The sequence below is a fragment of the Lepidochelys kempii genome, chromosome 5, assembly GCF_965140265.1.
Source record: "Lepidochelys kempii isolate rLepKem1 chromosome 5, rLepKem1.hap2, whole genome shotgun sequence".
Classification (NCBI taxonomy): domain Eukaryota; kingdom Metazoa; phylum Chordata; order Testudines; family Cheloniidae; genus Lepidochelys; species Lepidochelys kempii.
Window position 1 is genome coordinate 100,621,151 of NC_133260.1, and position 19,917 is coordinate 100,641,067.

Genomic DNA, 19,917 nt, shown 5'->3' on the forward strand with positions numbered 1-19,917 from the left:
TCCATGGTTTAAGGTATGGTTTATACCAGCATCTCAGCCTTCCGTGTCCCTTCAGTGTTACTCTCTCTTGCAAACTAGGTCATGGCACTACCATAGGGTCCCTCAACCCCTATAACTTTTTAGTTTGGAACCAGTAACTTGCACAACTGGCTCTACACCTGGTTTTGGGTCTGCAGGATACACAGTGAAAAAACCTCTGTTAATCACTGTGCTCAGCCAAAAGTGTTTTGCCCCACCACAGGAGCAGGCTGGCACATGACTGTGTGCTGAACTGGTTAAAAGAAAATTTTTTTCAGTGTGAACAGAGTACCCTAAACATGACCATGTTATTGGATTAGCTGTTCCAAGGCCCCCACCTTTCCTCCAGCCACAGAAAACAAACAAAAGAAAACCCCACCTTTCTTGGGCAGGACATCCCAGAGTGCATTGCCATGTATACTGTGATTCAGCTCTAGATGCATGTCCTGTGGGAATTCTACCCCATGCTAAGTGACTGTGGAATAGCTTCCCAGATAAACTGATACAAGACGTGTTTCAGCAGCATAGTAGGATGTGTACCTGTACCCAGACAGCTATGGCTGATAGCTGCTGTGTTAACACAAACTGAACTGTGTAACTTGTAACCAGATATAAAATAGCAGATGAAAGTTGTAATGCAGACAGGGTCTAAGACAGGGGTGGCCAACCTGAGCCTGAGAAGGAGCCAGAATTTACCAAGGTACTTGCCAAGGAGCCACAGTAATACGTCAGCAGCGCCCCCATCAGCTCCCCTCACCCCCCCTCTCCCAGCTCGTCCCACCCACTGGCAGCCCCGCCGATCAGCACCTCCTCCTCCCTCCCAATCAGCTGTTTCATGGCATGCAGGAGGCTCTGGGGTGGGAGGAGGAGGAGTGAGGGCACTGCAGGCTATGGGGAGAGATGGAGCGGTAAGGGGTGGAATGGGGGCAGGGCCTGTGGCAGAGCCAGGGGTTGAGCAGTGACCGCCCCCCGCCCCGCACCGTCCATTGGAAAGTTGGTGCCTGTAGCTCCTGCCCCGGAGTTGGTGCCTATACATGGAGCCACATATTAACTGCTAAAGAGCCACACGTGGCTCCGGAGCCACAGGTTGGCCACCCCTGGTCTAGGACATAATGCCCTAATTTGATCATTTCAGACGTACATCATGTACCCAAAGTTCATTTACCTTTGCGTAAATTTGTTTACAGTAGAAATATCTAACTTATTAAAAAAAAGTATAAATGGCTAGTAATCAATGTAAATATTTGAACATCTTGATTTCTTATACTCGAAGTTGTTTTACTACCAGAAATGAAACAGACTATCTGAAATATATTCTGAATATATGCACTGAAATTATATTAGTAACATATTGTGATGGAAGACGTTCATCCAGCTCATCTACATCTATCTTTTATTATCAGGCAAAAGTAGAAAACTGAACTTAACACAACTCTGCAAGCTGGAAAAAAAGTTCTCTGAGCCTCCACAAAACTGACCCCCTAAACTCTCCAGCAGGAGATCAAGGGATAAAAGAACCGATGAAACTACAGGCTAAAAGTATTGCATCAGAGAAAACTGACTGGCTAGCCATTCTCTACCCTGGTTGCTAGCTGCTAATAAAAGCTGGTTTTTCCAGATGAACTATTCTGCAGATTTTATAGGATATTACCACAAATTGTCTTAGACACAAAATCAGTTCCATTCATCTGTTTGTTGCTCCTAAAATGGCATGGCAAAGAGAAAACAAGAGATTAAGGTGGAACTGGTAGCACTGCCTATAGTTATGATTGCCTGACACCACCAATTATATGGTCCTATTTTCCATTGGCTATAACTTTGCCAAACTGTCATGATTTGGGCGAAAAGTTTAATCAAAAATGGTTCCCAATTATAAGATTAGGGAAAACCTAAACTGTTTTGCCCATGTTCAACTCTTATCACAATTTCATAAGGAAGCTCCAGTGCCTCCATTCTTTAAGCAGAGATTTGACATATGGCAGGGGCATTGTCCTGATATCGGGGATGTGCCTTTTGCTGTTTTTAAGTAAGAACTCCCAAATTTGGCCAAGTATAGGTCTTGATGCATCGTGCATCTGCCTAGCAAGATGGTGGTGCCCGGCTCAGCCTGGAGGGGTGGAGTAGCCCCCTGCCCCAACTCAGAGCTTTGCTGCGCAGATCCTGTGTGAACTGCTCAGTTTGGAGTCTTTACTATTCATTGAATGCATACATCAGCCTCTGAGGAAAGTCTTTCTGTAAACGCATCTACTTTGCGTTAAGTCCCTGGGAGACACTCACTGTGATCTACTTATCCTAAAACTGGGACTCCTGTGCTGAATACATTTCATGAAGAAAAGCCATCACCACTAGCTGCCTTTACAGGGACTGCTCTCAAGAAAGGGTCATAAAATGCATAGCTAGATAATAAAATCAATCAAAAACCCTCAAATAAAATTGCTCTCCACACTCGGAAGTTTCTGGAATTGGTGTGGTAGTTTTGGGTATAGTTACTGGATTCAGACTCCCTGAATGCAAGTTTCTTTGGAAAAGGCCATGTGCACTGTATGGGCTGGGAGAAGTTGAGCCTCAGGAGCAGAAAGCAGGCTGTTTTTCCTAACTCAAGCATTCTGCAGCAGGGTTTTTAAAAAAATTTACTTAACTAAGTGGTTGGTTAACTGACTAGCTAATCAGTGATTTCAGCAGGAGAAGGAGGAGGATGAAGGGTCTGTATGGATTCCAGCTGAAAATTTCTATAAGCAAGTGGAAGGAAGATGTAGCTTTTGACTCACCAGACTGCATAGATTTGGTGATCAAAGACTAAGACTTAGGTAAACTCAACCAAAGCCTTTGGGAACTCTGAGTTTATTCTCACTGTATTTCTGTAGGCACAGACCTGTTTAGATTTAATTTGGGTTTTTTTTCTCTTTATTTATGTTTATGTATAAGCGTGAAGATACTGGATGTGGTTTATAAAGTAGCCATGTTATGCTGTAGACATTAAATTGTAGTTATTATGTTTCTTCATCGTAAGACTTTATAAACTTCAGAATTAAGTTCATTCCTTTTGTTCTTTTGGATTTGAGTGTGAGGAGGTTGACCCTGAGCAATCTTTGCTGAAAACCCTCAATGACTGAATTCTGGGTCTCCAGGTGCTTTTCTATGGGAGTTGGGGGTTTTTAGCTCCTGGAGAAGGGCTGAGAAGTAAACTCTAGCCCACTAAAAGGTTCCAACAATGCAACTTTATGAAATAGCCAATAATTAAAAAATATAACACATACCCCTCTCCAAGAGAGCATCTACACCAGAAAATTTGGGCCAGATTTGTAAAGGTATGTATGCAATGGGAGTTAGATGACTAGGTGCTTCTGAAAACCTCACTAGGCACCTGTCTGCATCTTTAAATACCTTTGAAAAATCTGGCTTTGTGGCCATTTTTCAGCATCTGCAGGGTCTGATGGCCTGGTGGCAAATAAAGCTTATGCCCTCTCTATACCAGAGCTCACACCAGCACTGATACAGCTTTATCCACGTGGAAAATTCCTACTCATTTTTCTAGGATAGATGAAACCCAAGAGCATGAGCTACTTCAGACACACATGAAGGGCTTGTCTGCACAGGGAAATTGACCAGCACAGATATTCCAGAATAACTCACTCTCTCTCTCTGAACATCTATTCTGGACTAAAAGTGACTTATTTCAGAATATTACAAAGTGGAGTAATTATTCCATAATTAAATCAGTTTTAATCCAGAATAAGGTCCACACAGGAACCCTATTCTGAAAAAACCCATGGTGGAACAGCTTACTCTGCTATAGCTGCACTGGTCAATTTCCCTGTAGACAAGCCCTAGCACTCTGCAAGAGATAACACTATTTTTAAAAATTCTCCCTGGTTACTGTGGGTATGCAGGGCTGCTCACCATGCCATACTATTTTCATTCATTACACTGATTTTTTCAGTTTCACTGCCTCAAAGGACTGCTCAAAGGACAGTGGTGGCAAGTTCAACTGCAATGAAGGAGAACAAAATTGGACAAGAGTTTGAGGGTTTTTTTGCCATGGCATACAAGGCATCTATGGGCGACAAGGGACTGCATTTCTTGAGAAGCACATCCTATTAGCTGGCTTCAAAGCAGTAGTATTGTGATAAAGGAAACCCTTCCAAAGCTCTTGCAGCTAGAGATAAGCTGCTGAAAAAACTGCATGCTGGGAGGAAAGAAAGTAAGAGGGAAAAGGTGGTTTAGACTGAGGAACACTAAAAACACCAGTGGGCTAGGAAAGATGTTTTCAAACTCTAAAACCACAGGCTTTTTAGTCCCCTCCTCCCAACCTAGAAATTTGAGGTTCTCAGACCCAAACCTATTAGTTTTGATCAACATGGATTTTTGCCCCATCCCCACTGTTTGCTGGTGACATTTTAGGAGTTCAGGCTCTAGCTGGGCTATTTTCAGAGCTGAAGTACCACATGCAAAGTGGACTGGACAATATACTTTAACCAGCCTACAAAAATATTAAGAAATTTGTATGGGGAGGATTGTTTGTAGCTGGCGAAGGCATATTTTGCTCTGTTAATTGTAATGTCTTAACTGACCATTTGATGCAATATGGTACATTCCAAAGGCAAAATAAAACACACTGTTCTTGAGAAATCTCTTGAAGATACAAACATAAGTGTCACTCCTGGTAGAAATGGCTTAGCAGCATCCAGAAATCGGAGAGGTAAAGAAGCCCGCACTTTACATCAATGCAAACACTGTCTGTATGCTAGTTAAATTACAAAGCAGCTACATTATTGTATTCAGTACTTTTCATTTGTACTGAAGGAAAAACCTAAAACTGCAAAATTATAACTTTGGGCACATATGGGAGAATGTGCAATATAAAGAAAGGAGACAACCTCAATAACTTTCCATCTTAAGACAGGGAACATATCTGGTGATTAGAGCACATGACTAGGTTCTGTTACCAGTTTGACTTTTTCTGTGACCTTGGACAACTCAAATCTCTGTACCTGAACGATGACATTTAATTCTGGTCTTGGAAGGATTGTGAGGCTTAATCATACTGTTTGGATAGTGCTTTAAAAAGCTTAGATGAAAGACTATAAAGTGCAAAGTACTATTTTTATTCAATATATTAAAAAGACTAAATTTACTATGAAAGCTATGTTCTCTAGTATCTATTCAGGTAACTGCACGTTCTGGCATTGCAGAATCTTTTAGTTTTTTTTGTTTTGTTTTTTAAAGCGAAGAACTGTCTGCCTATAAACCCAGGGGAATAAGTTACAGTATAAGTGATGCATATCAATCTAAAATTAATCACAAAGTATTATATTTTTGAGGTCCAGCCCTGTATTGCTTTGTGGGAGACCCAGATGTGTTTGTTGGCAGTCTCGCCTTGGTTTAGCATGGACTGGAAATGTTAAGGAGGCAACACACTTAGCCCCCAAGGACAGAAGGAGTGTCTTACTACTTTCAATGGTACATCCTCTGACCAGTTACAGTGGTGTTAAGGGTTTCTGAGGAAAACTTCATTTTTTCTCTCTTTTAACACAAGAAAGCAGCCACAATGTTGAGCCTTGGTTGTGTGTATGTGCAAAGTGAGGGAAATAGTGAAAAAGGGAAGTCTCAGTGCCCAATATGGAACGGACTCCTTACCCCATTTATCCCCAAATCAAACAAAATATCGATTGTGTTAAAAAAAAATCAGGTCTTACTAGTCTTGGGAAAAGTTGCTCTTTTACTTCCCACTGAAGTGCGTTCACTATCCCTTTCCTGTGTGCAACAGATAAATGCACAAGAATGCACAACTAATCCAGGCCTTGCTTTCCAATCCTCCCATTTCCTCCCTAAAGAGAAAAGATAAATGACTGCATCATTTCTGCCTACAAGAACTAGTCCCTATTTCTATACTCACATAGCTATCAGCTTTTGGTTGATATAGGATAGAGACAGATAGTGATATCCTTATTTCTAGATATATCTTCCTTTGTATTATTTTCAGCTACAGTAAGATGTGCTAATAAGTCTCCTGAAACAAGACATCTTTAAAAGGCAATGCATGTGTACATTAAAGAATCTCAAAATAAATCAAGACAATTATATTTGGGTCCATAAGATTTTATGTAGCAATAACCACTGAATGGGCATTCTTAATTATTTTCTAACAACAACAACACTACTACTAATTTTGCACTGCTGATACTCCCTTTTATGGAGGCATCTTAAAGCACCTAAGAAACAGGTGGCTATGTTCAAAAATACATTTAAAAAATCAACATTCACCTTATCTATATTCAGAATTGTTTTTTACTAATCAAAGTAGCTGATAGTTCATAATAGACTTGATTTTGTTCTTGGAGTCACACTGTCTCCATTTTCAACAACATTTACACACACTGGAAGAAATGGCAGTAGTTTCCCTACCAAGTTGCTGTCTGCCCAGATTCTTTCACCCCCTAAAAAGTACTCCTCAGCAGATCTGCATGTCCTCTATGTCCATGCTGGAGGAGCAGAGAAAGGGAAGAGAGAATTTTACCTAGGACTGGATTTAAGGAACTTCGGCAAGTTACATACATGCCTCTGTGTGAAACAGGTCAACATGGAGTTAATACAGTGGGCATGAATTACAGCATAAATAGCTATGCATGAGACTCTGAATACTCTTTATGTGTATCCTACAGGGAATGGTGTACATATAATTGTTTGGGAAACACTTAGCCCTTCAACTGACCAAGGTGTTTGTATGGAAATTGCCTCTGAAATTCAGAGCTTTTCTGATCTTTCCATGACATTTCTGGAAAATACATCAGCTAATGATTCATTTATTTTGTATAGTGGAAGCTTAGAGACAAGGCACCACCCACCCTGATATTATCAGACACAAAATGACCACTGCTTACTACTGTTAATTAGCTGTAATCATACTTTTATGCGTTAATTTTGCCTACCCACTTTTTGATGTCACCAGACTTCACAGGAATTATAAAACCCTGACAATATGTCACATGCCATCATATGTTGTGAACTACAGACTAATGTTTCAGTAACAAAACTGCAAGAGAAAATGTCCCATATCTTAACTAAATCATTGTAGAAACAGCCTTGCCTGCAATACAACATGTATAGATGAAGGACAAATAATGTAAGCCTCCCAGTTGGAATGCTGAGGAACAAGACTAGGGATGCTGGTCAATGTCTAGAAGCTGAAATAAAGCATATGGCAGAGGGAGAAAAGTGAGAGACCCATAAATGGACTTATGTGAAGACTGAACACTTGACAATATTTGGCAAAAGCCTGGATCTTAGAAGTCCTTCTACTGACAGGTCTGAGAAAACAAATAGGCAGAGTCTGGTGTATGTTCCTAGTGCCCAAAGCCTGCAATACAGTTTCTGACAACTTTTTAAAGCTCGATACGTGGATCTTCTACATATGGGCAGAAATGAGCCCTGGTGCTGTCAAAAAAAACCTCTGGATAAGATATTTTACCAGTTTATATATATCATGACAAAGTGTCATATTGTAATAAGGTTGTGTGAACTAGAGTTACTCTGTGACACTTCTTTAACACCAAGACACCTGGAAGTCATGACATCACACTGGATCTAAGAGGACCCGTGGGATGGAGCACGCAGCATTTCCCCAAGATTCCAAGGTAGAGTGGAGAATCCTTTAAAGTTGAGTGACAGCAGAGAAGAGAATGATTAGGCTGCATAAAATATCTCTACCTGACAGCTTGGCTGTTACTGCCAGTATTGCTACAGTAACACCACTGGCCCTGGTAGTGGGAAGAGAGGCTACGGATTTGCATAGGGGTGTTTCTGAGGGACAGGAGAGATTATTTGCACGAGTTCCCAGAGTAGCTTTACACTACCCAAATATAGAGCAGCCATAGGTTCCCTCGTTAGGATCAACTGGCTCAGCCAATTTGTGTTCTGTAAAATGAGCACTCATGCTCACTGCCATTTAAACTGCATCCAGAATCTGGTCCTAAAAATGAATTACTGTACTGTAACCCTCTGTGACACATCACAGTTGGCTCCTAAAAGCAACATGCTATAAACTTCCTTCTGGATAGCCCAATATGAACAACAAGAGCTTTGCCTGTTGCACCCTGTCCCAAAGATGAGTGTGGAGGAGTGGAAGCTGGGAAGGTATCCTCTCACCACTGCACATGTGCTATAATGGCCAGTGAAAGAAAACATTTTAAGCAGTTTAAAGGCACAGTGCAAAGACGTGGTAACTTACTGAAAATGACTGAGTCAAACATGCAATACACCCAAGCATTGGGCCAAATTCTACTCTTAGATACACCAATGTAAATATTAAGTAATTGCACTGAAATCAGTGGAGTTATTTCTGCTTTACAGCAGTATAACCCAGCAGAATTTGGTCCATTATATTGAGTTCTAACCAACCATTTTCCTCCTTTTCCCTCTTGGTGTTTTTAACCACATGAATCTCTTACTGTTAGTATCCTGAAATAATATGTTTTGCTATGGTTAAACTATTATACAGATGGTGCAGTTTATTTGAGGGGTGGAGAACTACACAGAGGTTATTTCTTTTCTGTTATTGATTAATCATAAGACAATTGTTGGCTATCTTTCCATGATTTTCTTTTATACAAAACTATAATTGTCATATGATTTTGCTTGCTGGAATGCAAGTAGAAGTGTTGTTTCATTGCACTTCAAGTAGTCTGGATTTACAGTGTCACACTCCACATCAGTACCTGGCCCGGGCCAGGGAAACTAATGATCCAACCAGCAGACTTGGTCACGTGCTGCCTCAGGCACATCGCGCTTATGCTAAAAACATCACGACTGTAACAATGCTCCCACTACTATGACAATGTGGCATCAGGAGTGCACAGAACTCTAGGAAATAAGTGACATGTCACTTCATTGCCTGTATCACTCCCATCAGGCCTGGGTGCAGACAAGGGACCAGTCAAAGGGGAGATGAAATGATCAGGACAGCCCATAAAGACAAAGTGCTGCTGCAAATGGACACGTATGTTATATAGCAACGTTGGAGTTAAATCAGTACTCTGGATGCGGCTACAGCTAGATCACATTGGAAACCTGAAGCTAGTGCAAAATGTGGTTGCTTGCTTGTTAAGCCTGTTTTCTCATCATGATCACATACACCTCTTACATAGCTCAAATTTACCAATGATGCCCTAATCACAGAGAGGGAGTAATTCAAATAACTATCAAACTCACCTTAGCCTAAGCTTTTTCTCCCTAGATCAGCTATTCCTTGGGTTTTGCCTCCTTTGTCTCAGTCACTACTCCCTTTGCCTTGAGAAAGAGAGACTCCTTCTACTTTTATAACCTGGTTGACGCTAACAATCTGCTGGTGACACTCAGGAATAATCTGCACTGTACTTTCAAATGGGACTCAACAGTGGAGCTCCCTACTTTACTATGAAGAGTCGTACTCTTGCAATTCATCCTAACTAGTACCTTTTTATTCCTACTCAATATCATTTTAGACAGGCAGATAAATATGCAATTTACAAAGAGATAAGACTCAGACTTTCCATCTCCTATACCCCCTAATGCACAGAAATTGTAGATTTAATAATTGGTCTTAAAAGACAAATGGATTGCTACTCCTGAATCTAATGGAGGAAGATTATTATTAATAAGTACCCTTTATAAAAAGATCCTTTGTTTCAGTCAAGGAGACTGACTATATATAACTCTTTCTTGCTTACTGACTAGTAAAACCAGGCAGCAAGTCAAATTACTTGTTGCATTTGGCTAGAACTTTAAATTGATAGCTTTCTATGTGTTGTCTTTGGATGACTGGACAGGAAGATGCTACTCATTTATTTATTTAATTTATTTATTTAAAAACACACACACAATAAACTCTTAATACAGGCAAGCCAAGTTGCTCCTCATGCCCCCATTCCATTTTTAAAACAGAAGAAACCTGTCTTATCACTACCCTTAACACAAGAACCACACAGGCATTTGGAAATTGCATTTGTAAGCATGTATGCAGGAATGTTTTCATATCAGGTAACTAACGTATTATGGCTTTCACAACATTGACATTTATAAAAAACAACAAATCAAACTGGAAAAAAAAAGGAAATGGAATGGATTCTTCCACTTCTTTGCTATTAATTCAAAAACAACGGCTTATAGTAGTTTTTGTGAATGCAAGTTTCACTTGATATATAAAAGAATAACTTGGGCTCTGAAGTCTTTACAGATAGCCATGCAGACTCCTATCGGGTACATGAATCGTCTTTGTAATGGCAACATCTTCATCCAAGTAGGGCTATTATTTTGGTTTTTGAAACAGTGAAGAGTTTGGTTACATGACAATATAGAAGTGGTAATTTTCTTCTTGTGATCTGAAAAATTCTTGGTGAAGTATTAAAACGTATTTATTTGGTTAGTATCTACATATTTTCCCAGAATATAGATCACACAGAAAAAGCATATACAAAACTCATCAATTATAGACACTCACAAACCACGAGCATGGAACCTGAATAATTCCCACTGGCACAACTACAGCCATGTGGGGTAAAGACTGGATATTATCCTGGCAATATGTTCCGAACTTTGAGATTTTCTTTAAGAAAATGCTTCAGATTAATTTAGCCCCAAGTCTTCTTCCACATAAACAATGGCTTTACATTATCAGACCAGATCATTTTTTAAAAAAAAATATGGCTGTTATAGAACCATAGAAATGTAGGGTTGGAAGGGACCTCAAGTAGTCATCAAGTCTGGCCCCCCTGCAATTAGGTAGGGCCACGTCAGCCTAGACTATCCCTGATAGGTGTGTGTCTAATCTGTTCTTAAAAAAATCTCTAATGATAGGGATTCCACAACCTCCCTTGGAAAATTATTCCAGAGTTTAATTACCCTTTAGTTAGATTTTAGAAAAACTTTCTAATTATAATCTCCCTTGCTGCAGATTAAGCCCATTACTTCTTGTCCTACTCTCAGATGGTGATCAATTGTTCTTCATGTCATCTTCTTTGTAACAGCTCTCAACATATTTGAAGACTTATCAGGTCCCCTCTCAGTCATCTTTTCTCAAGATTAAACACTGCCTATTACAAATATATACATTGTTTTAGTGACGTCATTCCTAATGTTTCTGAGGACTATATTTTATGTTCGAGAAGATTTGTGGGTTTATGTTCAGATTAAATGTTAGCCCACATTCAAATTGCAACATATACTCAACTAATGGCTTGTCTACATGAACACTTAATTCGCAGCAAGCTGGGGTGTAAATCTACCCCACACTAGCTTGCTGCACACTATTGCCCATGTGGACCCTGCTGCCATGCACTAGAAGCTCCCTAGTGCACTTGAATCTATCCTCCATGGTAACAGGAGATCAAAGTGCAATAGGGAACTTGTAGTGTGTGGCAGCAGGGTCCTTATGGACATGTCATACACAGCATACTATCGTGGGAGAGATTTACACCCCAGCTTGCTGAGAACTAAGTGTTCATGTAGACAAATCTTAAGCAAAAAGAAAAGGAGTACTTGTGGCACCTTAGAGACTAACCAATTTATTTGAGCATAAGCTTTCGTGAGCTACAGCTCACTTCATCGGATGCATCCAGCATGCATCCAATGAAGTGAGCTGTAGCTCACGAAAGCTTATGCTCAAATAAATTGGTTAGTCTCTAAGGTGCCACAAGTACTCCTTTTCTTTTTGCGAATACAGACTAACACGGCTGTTACTCTGAAACAAGTCTTAAGTAAGTGGCTTGAAATGTCCAGCACCCATAGCTCCCAGTTACTACAATGGGACCTGTTGGGGACTCAGTATTTCTGAGAATCAGGCAGGTACCTAAAAGTGGATTTAGGAACTCTTATTTTTGAAAATCTTGGTCTACATGTTCTTTATACTTTTTGTCATACGTGACAGTTTGGAAAAAAAATATCAGCCATTATGTAACAAGTTTTTTTTATTGTTGATATCTGCTATGATCCGATTTCCCACATAAACCGGAGTATGTTTTTCCAAATATTATCCCTTAAATAGGGCTATAGCAATATCTGAAACTGCTGTCTGCACAATAACTATGGTGTCCAGTCTGTGTACAAATACTTAACATTGGCACCAGTTATGGAGTTAGATGTTGGTTGAAAGTTTCCACCTATGTTGCCCCCATCACCATAGGACCCGACGGCCTCACATATTAGTTCTCACACCACCTTGACAGGGTAGGGAAGCATTAGTAGGCTCATTTTATACATGTTCAAGTTGAAGCACAAAAATATTAAGTGACTTGCCCAAGGTCACACAGGCAATCTGTGGCAGAGTCTGAAGTTTAACCCAGATCCTGAATTTCAGTCTAATATCTCAAACACAGGACCATCTGTTCTCACTAATCAGTGTGCACATGGTAATCCCTCCTACCACCCTTTCACCGCCATATTTGGAAATATGGATCTGGAAACATGGATGTTTCTGAATGAACTGAATGTTGGAGACCATTGGCAGAGCTAACTGTATGCAAGGATTTGCTTCAGCTGTGGCTATGGCACAGGCAAAAAAGTTAGAGTCTAGTCTATTACATTAATTTTCAACTTATTTTGAAGGCCAAACTTCCAGTTGAAATAATTCATATTTTTTTTTTATTATTAAAATATCCTCTCATAAAACCACTGAACTGCTCTTACATTAAAAACTTACTATGATCCCATTTGTTTCAGGAAAATTCTCTTTTCAAAATAGTCCTCATAGTTAGCACATCTAGTAAATGAAGGCATGCTATTAATTTTTTGTTTGAAAAAAACATGATATAGGATTGTCCTTACCTGGGCAGAAATACACTTTCCACTACGTAGAAGTCTTGCATAAGTACATCTCTGTCTGGCTTAGAGGTGAGGTTACCTACTGTGTATCCTATTCCCAGCTGAATAGCTCCTTTAATAGCAGATGATGCTGTCTGCAAAAGAAAATAAGCATTAGAATGCAAGTTTACTATATCTGGATTCCTGCTCTTTATCATGAGCTCTTTATCATGAGCACTCTTTGAGCAAAGCATTTTATTTTAATTAAATCTTTCTTTGGGATTGGTACCTGGTCAGCTTTACTTTTTCAGGTTGGAAAGCGGACGAGATTCACCTCTAACTGGAGTTAACCGCTACTCAGATAAAAAAGATTTAAAGAGATACTGTGATGTAGCTGACGCCTGAAATCTAAACACATCTTATAAAATAGGCATAGGCTGCGATTTTCAAAAATCGCTAAGGGATTTGGACATGGGAACTGTCCTAATTCCTATGGGAAATAGGCATCCAAATCCCTTCAAGAATTTTGAAATACCACCGATAATCTTACAGGGAATACCCTCACAAATTCTAAGGGCCAAACTCTGTATGCAGAGCTACTATGGACGCTGATATTTGAGCTTCAAAATATAGATTCTAGCTTAACTATAATGAAATATTTTATTATCTATTGGTGAGATTAACAGCAGCAGCAAAAGTGTCAACAGTTTAACACTGGTCATCAAGGGTGGCATTCAGTTCCAATTGTGTAGTAGAGACAATCATAACTGCTAGAAAAGAATATCAGAATCAACACCATTTTACTTTACACTTCGTAAGCTACTTAGGCTTTCTATTATGGTAGTCACCACCAGAGGCCCCAATCATGACTGGGCCCTCTGGTGCTAGGTACAGTACATACCTACAACACAGGGCCCAACTCTGCCATCCTTACATTGAATAACCTGTGAGTTTTGGCATTTACTTACATGGGAGCAGGGAATAGCCTTCACACAGTAGTGGGCAGTCCTGATTGTGGAGTAAGGGTGGTAGAATTGGGGTCAGAATGAGCGTCCCTGCCCTGCATAGCTTCTCAATAAAAGTGGCACACATGAGTGTAACAAGACAAAAGATGGGGACAGGAGCACAATGTTGCGTAGACCCCTGCTATGTGCATAATTTGCAGGTTTCAAGGCTTTTTTAAAAACAAACAAGAAGATAACGACAGTGAAAGACAGCTGAGTAAAATGTTAAAAATTCACACTGCAGATGAAAGCTTCTGAACCAGCACAACTTAATTGAACTAACTGGGAATTACAGTCGGAAGGGTTCCAATATCAGATACTAGATCTTACTTTAGTTCTCAGAAGTGCACGTGCTATGGTGACTGTATTTTTAAATGTGAAATGATGTAGCAATGTGTGCTTATTTTAAACAATTAACACTACATGCCAGGAAGACCTTGCACTTGCAGAACAGTTCATTTGGTGGAATAAAACAAGAGAGAGTCCTTACAGTGCTACTTCTATTGTAAAAAGGTTTGCTTGTGTGTGGTTAAGAAGATTCCCATTTCTCTTTCCCTGAAAAGCCTTGATTCATGAACGATTAATGCCCTGCATAAGCACTAATTATGTCACTTCATTTAAGTTGGTATTCATGCAGACAGATTCTTGGTACACAACTGGACACCCATCTAGTACACGGCTGGAAAGAGGGCTGGAGACTGAAAATATAGCAGATAATGAGGAACTGCAACTTATTATTGACAGAGGATTACAGATAAGTCAGGTGGAAAAGCAACTGGGAACCTAAGAGGACATTAATCTTGCCATCACAGCTGGGCCAGAACATGAGCTGTTCCTGAAGGTTTCTCCAAGTGGGCACAAGTTACCATGTATAGCCTTGTAGTGCGGAAGTCCTAAGTTTTTTTCATACTGTGGACCAGATCTTAACAGAAAGATTGTTTTCTAGATCACCTCCACTTCCATTCATGATTGCCATCAGGAGCAGAGTTGATCAGCGTAATCAATCACCACCCCGGTAGCAACCACAGCAATTGTTTACATGAAAAAGTAATATTGGGAAAGTATTTATTGGGTTTTTGGTTTATTTTAATACAACTTATAGCAGCTAGAAGCAAAGGGGAGAGCCAGCACCATGTTCCCAGCCAGCATTCACTGGAGGCTCACAGACCATAGAGCCACTGGTATACTCTTTACACCAAATTCCAAAAGCATGGTGGCCCAAGCATGCCCTTAACTGAGAGTCAATCCAGTATTTACAGTTGCATCAGATGACAAGATAATGTGTATTTTTAAAAATATGTTGGAATCTTTCACTAAGAACATTTGTTCCAGTTTAAAATATTTTATTTTGTTCTTAAGAGTGCAATCAGGGGGAGAAGTGCGAGGGAAGATGACAGACTTAAGCGATTTTACAGCTGGTCCCTGAGCCTTAAGGGAAGCACTTCTCTCTGGCTATGTCTACACTATGAACCTTACAGCAGCAGCGGTACACGGTCTTCCGCGTACCTGCTCTATGCCAGCGCAAAAGTTCTCTCCCGCCAGCATAATTAAGCCATCACCAATGAGTGGTGGTAGCTGTATGTTTTTTTCCCCCCACACCCCTGACTAACAAAAGTTTTGCCAACAAAAGTGCTAGTGTAGACAAAGCCTTAATTCCCCTATCTTATTACTGCAACAATATATTTATTGGAGGTTAAAATCCCTTACGGTCGGTGGGAAAATTCCACCCTCAGTTGCATTTTCTCTATACTCATGGTTCCCTTTCACAGTATTCCAGGGCAGCAGTACAGTAGACGATCAAGTTTCATACCCTGTCTGGTATATTTTTAAATTCCCTTTCAAGACTCCAGTGCAGTAGAGTCGGCAATAAAGTTCAGGGACTTTCAGTTAGAAGAGTTCTCTCCTTTTAGAGTTTGAAATTGATTTTTCTTCATTTTAGCCTTATATGAAGGTTCAGAAGTTACCCCTTAGCCTTAGCATAACTGCACAATGATTCCAAGATCACATAACTGGGAATCAGCATACTTTAGAGTACTAGAAACAGCAGCATGAGAACCATCCGCATGATCAACATGGATATGTAGGTTTCATTAACCTCATGCTATGAAACCAATTAGCTTCTTGTCTGATGTTCTACACCATGAAATAAGTTTTGCGTCTGTTACTGAAAATGGTTGTAGAGCCCACCATATTATTCAACTCCTTTTCCTTTTATTTTCTCTGCACATATCTGAATCACACTTACATGGACTGTTGGCCACTCCCACTCAGATTCATGCATGCTAATATTTCTGAACATTCTGTTGCTACATACTGTCCAACCCATACTTCTGCCTAGTTGCATAATTAAACTGCTCGTTAAATAGCACCATCTGGGCCAAAATCTGCCCTCAGCTATGCATACACAACTCCTACGACTTCGGTTGGATTGCACATTATGCCACTGCACAAAAAGCAGATTTTTGGCCCCTTATGTTTAATGCTTGAGCAACCACTCATCTGCCCTTTCAGAAACAAAGTGATCTGATCAACAGAAATTTTTTTTTTAAATTTGCAATAAAAACGAAAAAGATTGCCTTCCTTGAGGTTTAGAGCAATGTACTTTAGAAAATAAATATATATTTACTTGTAAACATGGAGACTCAAAAATATATTACAGATAAAACTTCTAAGGACTTTTGTAGTTTTTCTAGATGAAATATAAAATGTACAAATTTACTTACAATTCAGATGCTTTTTCTACATTAAATTGAAGATAGTTACCACATACAAGACCTTGCTATACTAATGGCAAAATACTTGTATAGAGTGGCACAGTTAAAAGGGTTCTCATCTTATTTATTGGTAGTTAAGATATTACGAGATTGAGGTATAAACTAGACTTACAATAGGAAATAGTACTAGAGCTGGTAGTATCGTACTGGTAAAAACGGCACTTTTTAAAATGGCACCTACTGTATTGTACAGGAGGAAAACCACAATGCCAAGAGCCCCGCCTCTTTCAAACTATGGTACAATCACCGCAAATGAGAAGAGCACTCTGGAATTTTTGAAGTTGTTTCGGTTTGAGACACACACACACACACGTTCCCCATCCCTGTTGCAGTTCAAAGAGGAGAAAAGGGTCAGAAAAAGCCTAGAAGCCAGCAGGAGGAGCAGAACAGAACTGAAGTGGCATGCCTCTTTCCCCAGTATTCAGAATAACCTCATGACCCCCTGAGGGGGTCCCAACCCCCAGTTTGAGAACCCCTGGTTTATTCTAAGCTGCAAGTTGATTTTAAATTTTTGTCTTATTAATGTATTTTGATAGACACACACAGAATGGGACCAGTTCAGTGTGGGGACAAAGTTGCATTCCACGGAGGCCTGCAGCATTCCACAGTGCGCTGAGGGGGTTCCAGGAATAGTTATGCCTTTTTGAGTAAAAATTCCTCCCAGACAGATTTCAGAGTGGTAGCCGTGTTAGTCTGTATCAGCAAAAAGAACGAGGAGTCCTTGTGGCACCTCAGAGACTAACAAACTTGAGCATAAGCTTTCGTGAGCTACAGCCCATTTCGTCGGATGCATGCAGTGGAAAATACAGGTCTAGATGATGATGATGTCATCAACGTAGCGCAAGTAGAGTAGGGGCGTTAGGGGACGAGAGCTGAGGAAGCGTTGTTCTAAGTCAGCCATAAAGTCGTTGGGTACCTGCCTGGCCCCACAGTATGCCAACATCTTTATGGCTGACTCATAACAACGCTTCTGGGGTGGGGGCCAGGCTGTCTGGGGAGGCACAGCTTTCCCTACCCGGACCTCCATATAGTTTTGCAACCCTGATGTGGCCCTCGGGCCAAAAAGTTTGCCCATCCCTGATCTGGACCCATGGAAAAGAAGCCCTTGAGGAATTCCACCATGATTTCAACAATTTCCATCCCACCATCAACCTCAGCCTGGACCAGTCCACACAACAGATCCACTTCCTAGACACTAAAGAGCTAATAAGCGATGGTCACATAACCACCACCCTATACCGGAAACCTACTGACCGCTATACTTACCTATATGCCTCCAGCTTTCATCCAGACCACACCACACCACACAATCCACTGTCTATAGGCAAGCTCTAAGATACAACCACATTTATTCCAACTCCTCAGACAGAGACAAACACCTACAAGATCTCTATCAAGCATTCTTACAACCACAATACCCACCTGCTGAAGTGAAGAAACAGACTGACAGAGCCAGAAGGGTGCCCAGAAGTCACCTACTACAGGACAGGCCCAGCAAAGAAAGTAACAGAAAGCCACTAGCTGTCACCTAAAGCCCGCAACTAAAACCTCTCCAGCATCATCAAGGATCTAGCACCTATCCTGAAGGACAATTCCTCTAGATAAGATCTTCCTACTGTATTTTCCACTGCATCCATCTGATGAAGTGGGCTTTAGCCCACGAAAGCTTACGGTCAAATAAATTTGTTAGTCTCTAAAGGTGCCACAAGGACTCCTTGTTCTTTTTGCTGATACAGACTAACACAGCTACCACTCTGAAATCTCTATGGCACCAGACTTCCACACTGAGCACAGGACTGTGCCCAACTGAGCCCTTTAGAAGATCAGTGTGTTCAGTTGGTAGATTAGCAAATTGTGAAAATAGTAATATTAGAGGATGCTACTGTGAAGTCATTTTTCTCAAGTCTTAAGTTTTATCATTGTAAATTGTGACCCACCCAGATATCTTTGACTGGAATCAACAAGTTATGAAGTTTAAGGTTAGCCCTGGTGTCCATGTGTACAAATTTGAAATGGACTCCCCTTCCTTCACCTCCCCCCATTAAAGCCCCCATGTAAATAACCAGGGCTTCAATTTTTCAGGGTTTATTATAATTTCATTTTGGGGGGGTTATTTTTAGCAATTTGAGTTTTATGTAGATATCCAAAAAAATCAATTTTTTTCTCTTTGTATACAGTGTATATCATAATCTCTCTTTTCTAAAGTATCGGGGGGGTTGTTTGTTTATTAGTTAACACCTGAAATCAGAAGCCCTAAAATAACTTGGTTTTCATTGTGGGATGTACTTGTATCCCTTTCTTTTTTTTTTTTTTTTTGGGGGGGGGGTAATATATTGATTTTAAATTTCAAAAAAAGTATGCAGTTTTCTTTATACATGCTTACATTGAAAAGTTTGTGTAGCAGAAACATGTTACTTGGATACTAAAATAATAGCAGGCCATGGCAAAAGGCTATAGAATAAAGCCACTACATCATACAGGTATTCACAGTCAGCTCTGTACCAATAGTTACTTTCTCCCTAATGAAAATATTCTCAGTCTTGATATATTGCGAGGTGTATTACTACCTCAACACATAGTAAATAGATTTCTGTCTTCTCTATCTCACGCTGAGCTGAAATCCTGTAACTAGCTGACATGCAAACAGGTTCTGAATAATACAATAAACAAGACCTTAAATCCTTTCAAATGGGGTATTAAGTCACCACATGATCCTGTGAATGTAATAACTAAGATTTTAATGATATTATGCTGGCTACAGACACAGAGTTTTCTATTTTAAGCTGGATCTGTGGAACTCACCACTCTATATTTATGCTGCCTAACATTTTATATAGAGGAAATTATTAAATGGTTTCATTTCAACAAGTTTTGTTAGTGACCTTATGAGCTGGCTGCAAGGTTACAGAAAAGATGGTCTTCATAAAAAAAAGAAAAAATTACGGTTGACAAATTTAGATTCTATAGTTGTCGGAGGAGGCATTGCCTGTTGCTAAATTATTTCCATGAGAATTTGAAGGCTGCTGTTACCTGCAGCCATGTAAATTAATGGGAAAACTCCCATTGATATAATGGTAAAAGATTGGCCCTGGGCACAGGACACTACAGAATAAAATATTTCAGATAATTATGAAGATAAAGCATTTAAAACAGTAAAAGACCCAGCCATGTCAAAAGGCCACGTGCTCCCCTTACTATGTAAAGGGGACATTCACATAGCAGAAGTTCTGCACAAAGACTGAAGGGAGAACTGAAGGAGAAGAGATGAGTAGGGCATTGGAATAGGCTCCATTTCATTTTACTTAGATTGCCTATAGACAATCTGTTTTGTGCAACAGTGATACATGTTA

At 40.1% G+C, this 19,917-nt stretch overlaps 1 protein-coding gene across 9 annotated transcripts in view; it reads right to left on the reverse strand.

The window, feature by feature from the left end:
* The window catches only part of PIP5K1B (phosphatidylinositol-4-phosphate 5-kinase type 1 beta), a 166,721-nt gene that overhangs the window by 80,356 nt on the left and 66,448 nt on the right, over positions 1 to 19,917 (reverse strand). For all 9 annotated transcript variants that reach the window (XM_073345202.1, XM_073345200.1, XM_073345199.1 and 6 more), the window contains one exon: positions 12,814 to 12,944. In XM_073345202.1, coding sequence (XP_073201303.1) covers positions 12,814 to 12,944 — 131 coding nt within the window. The remainder of the gene's footprint in view (positions 1 to 12,813; positions 12,945 to 19,917) is intronic.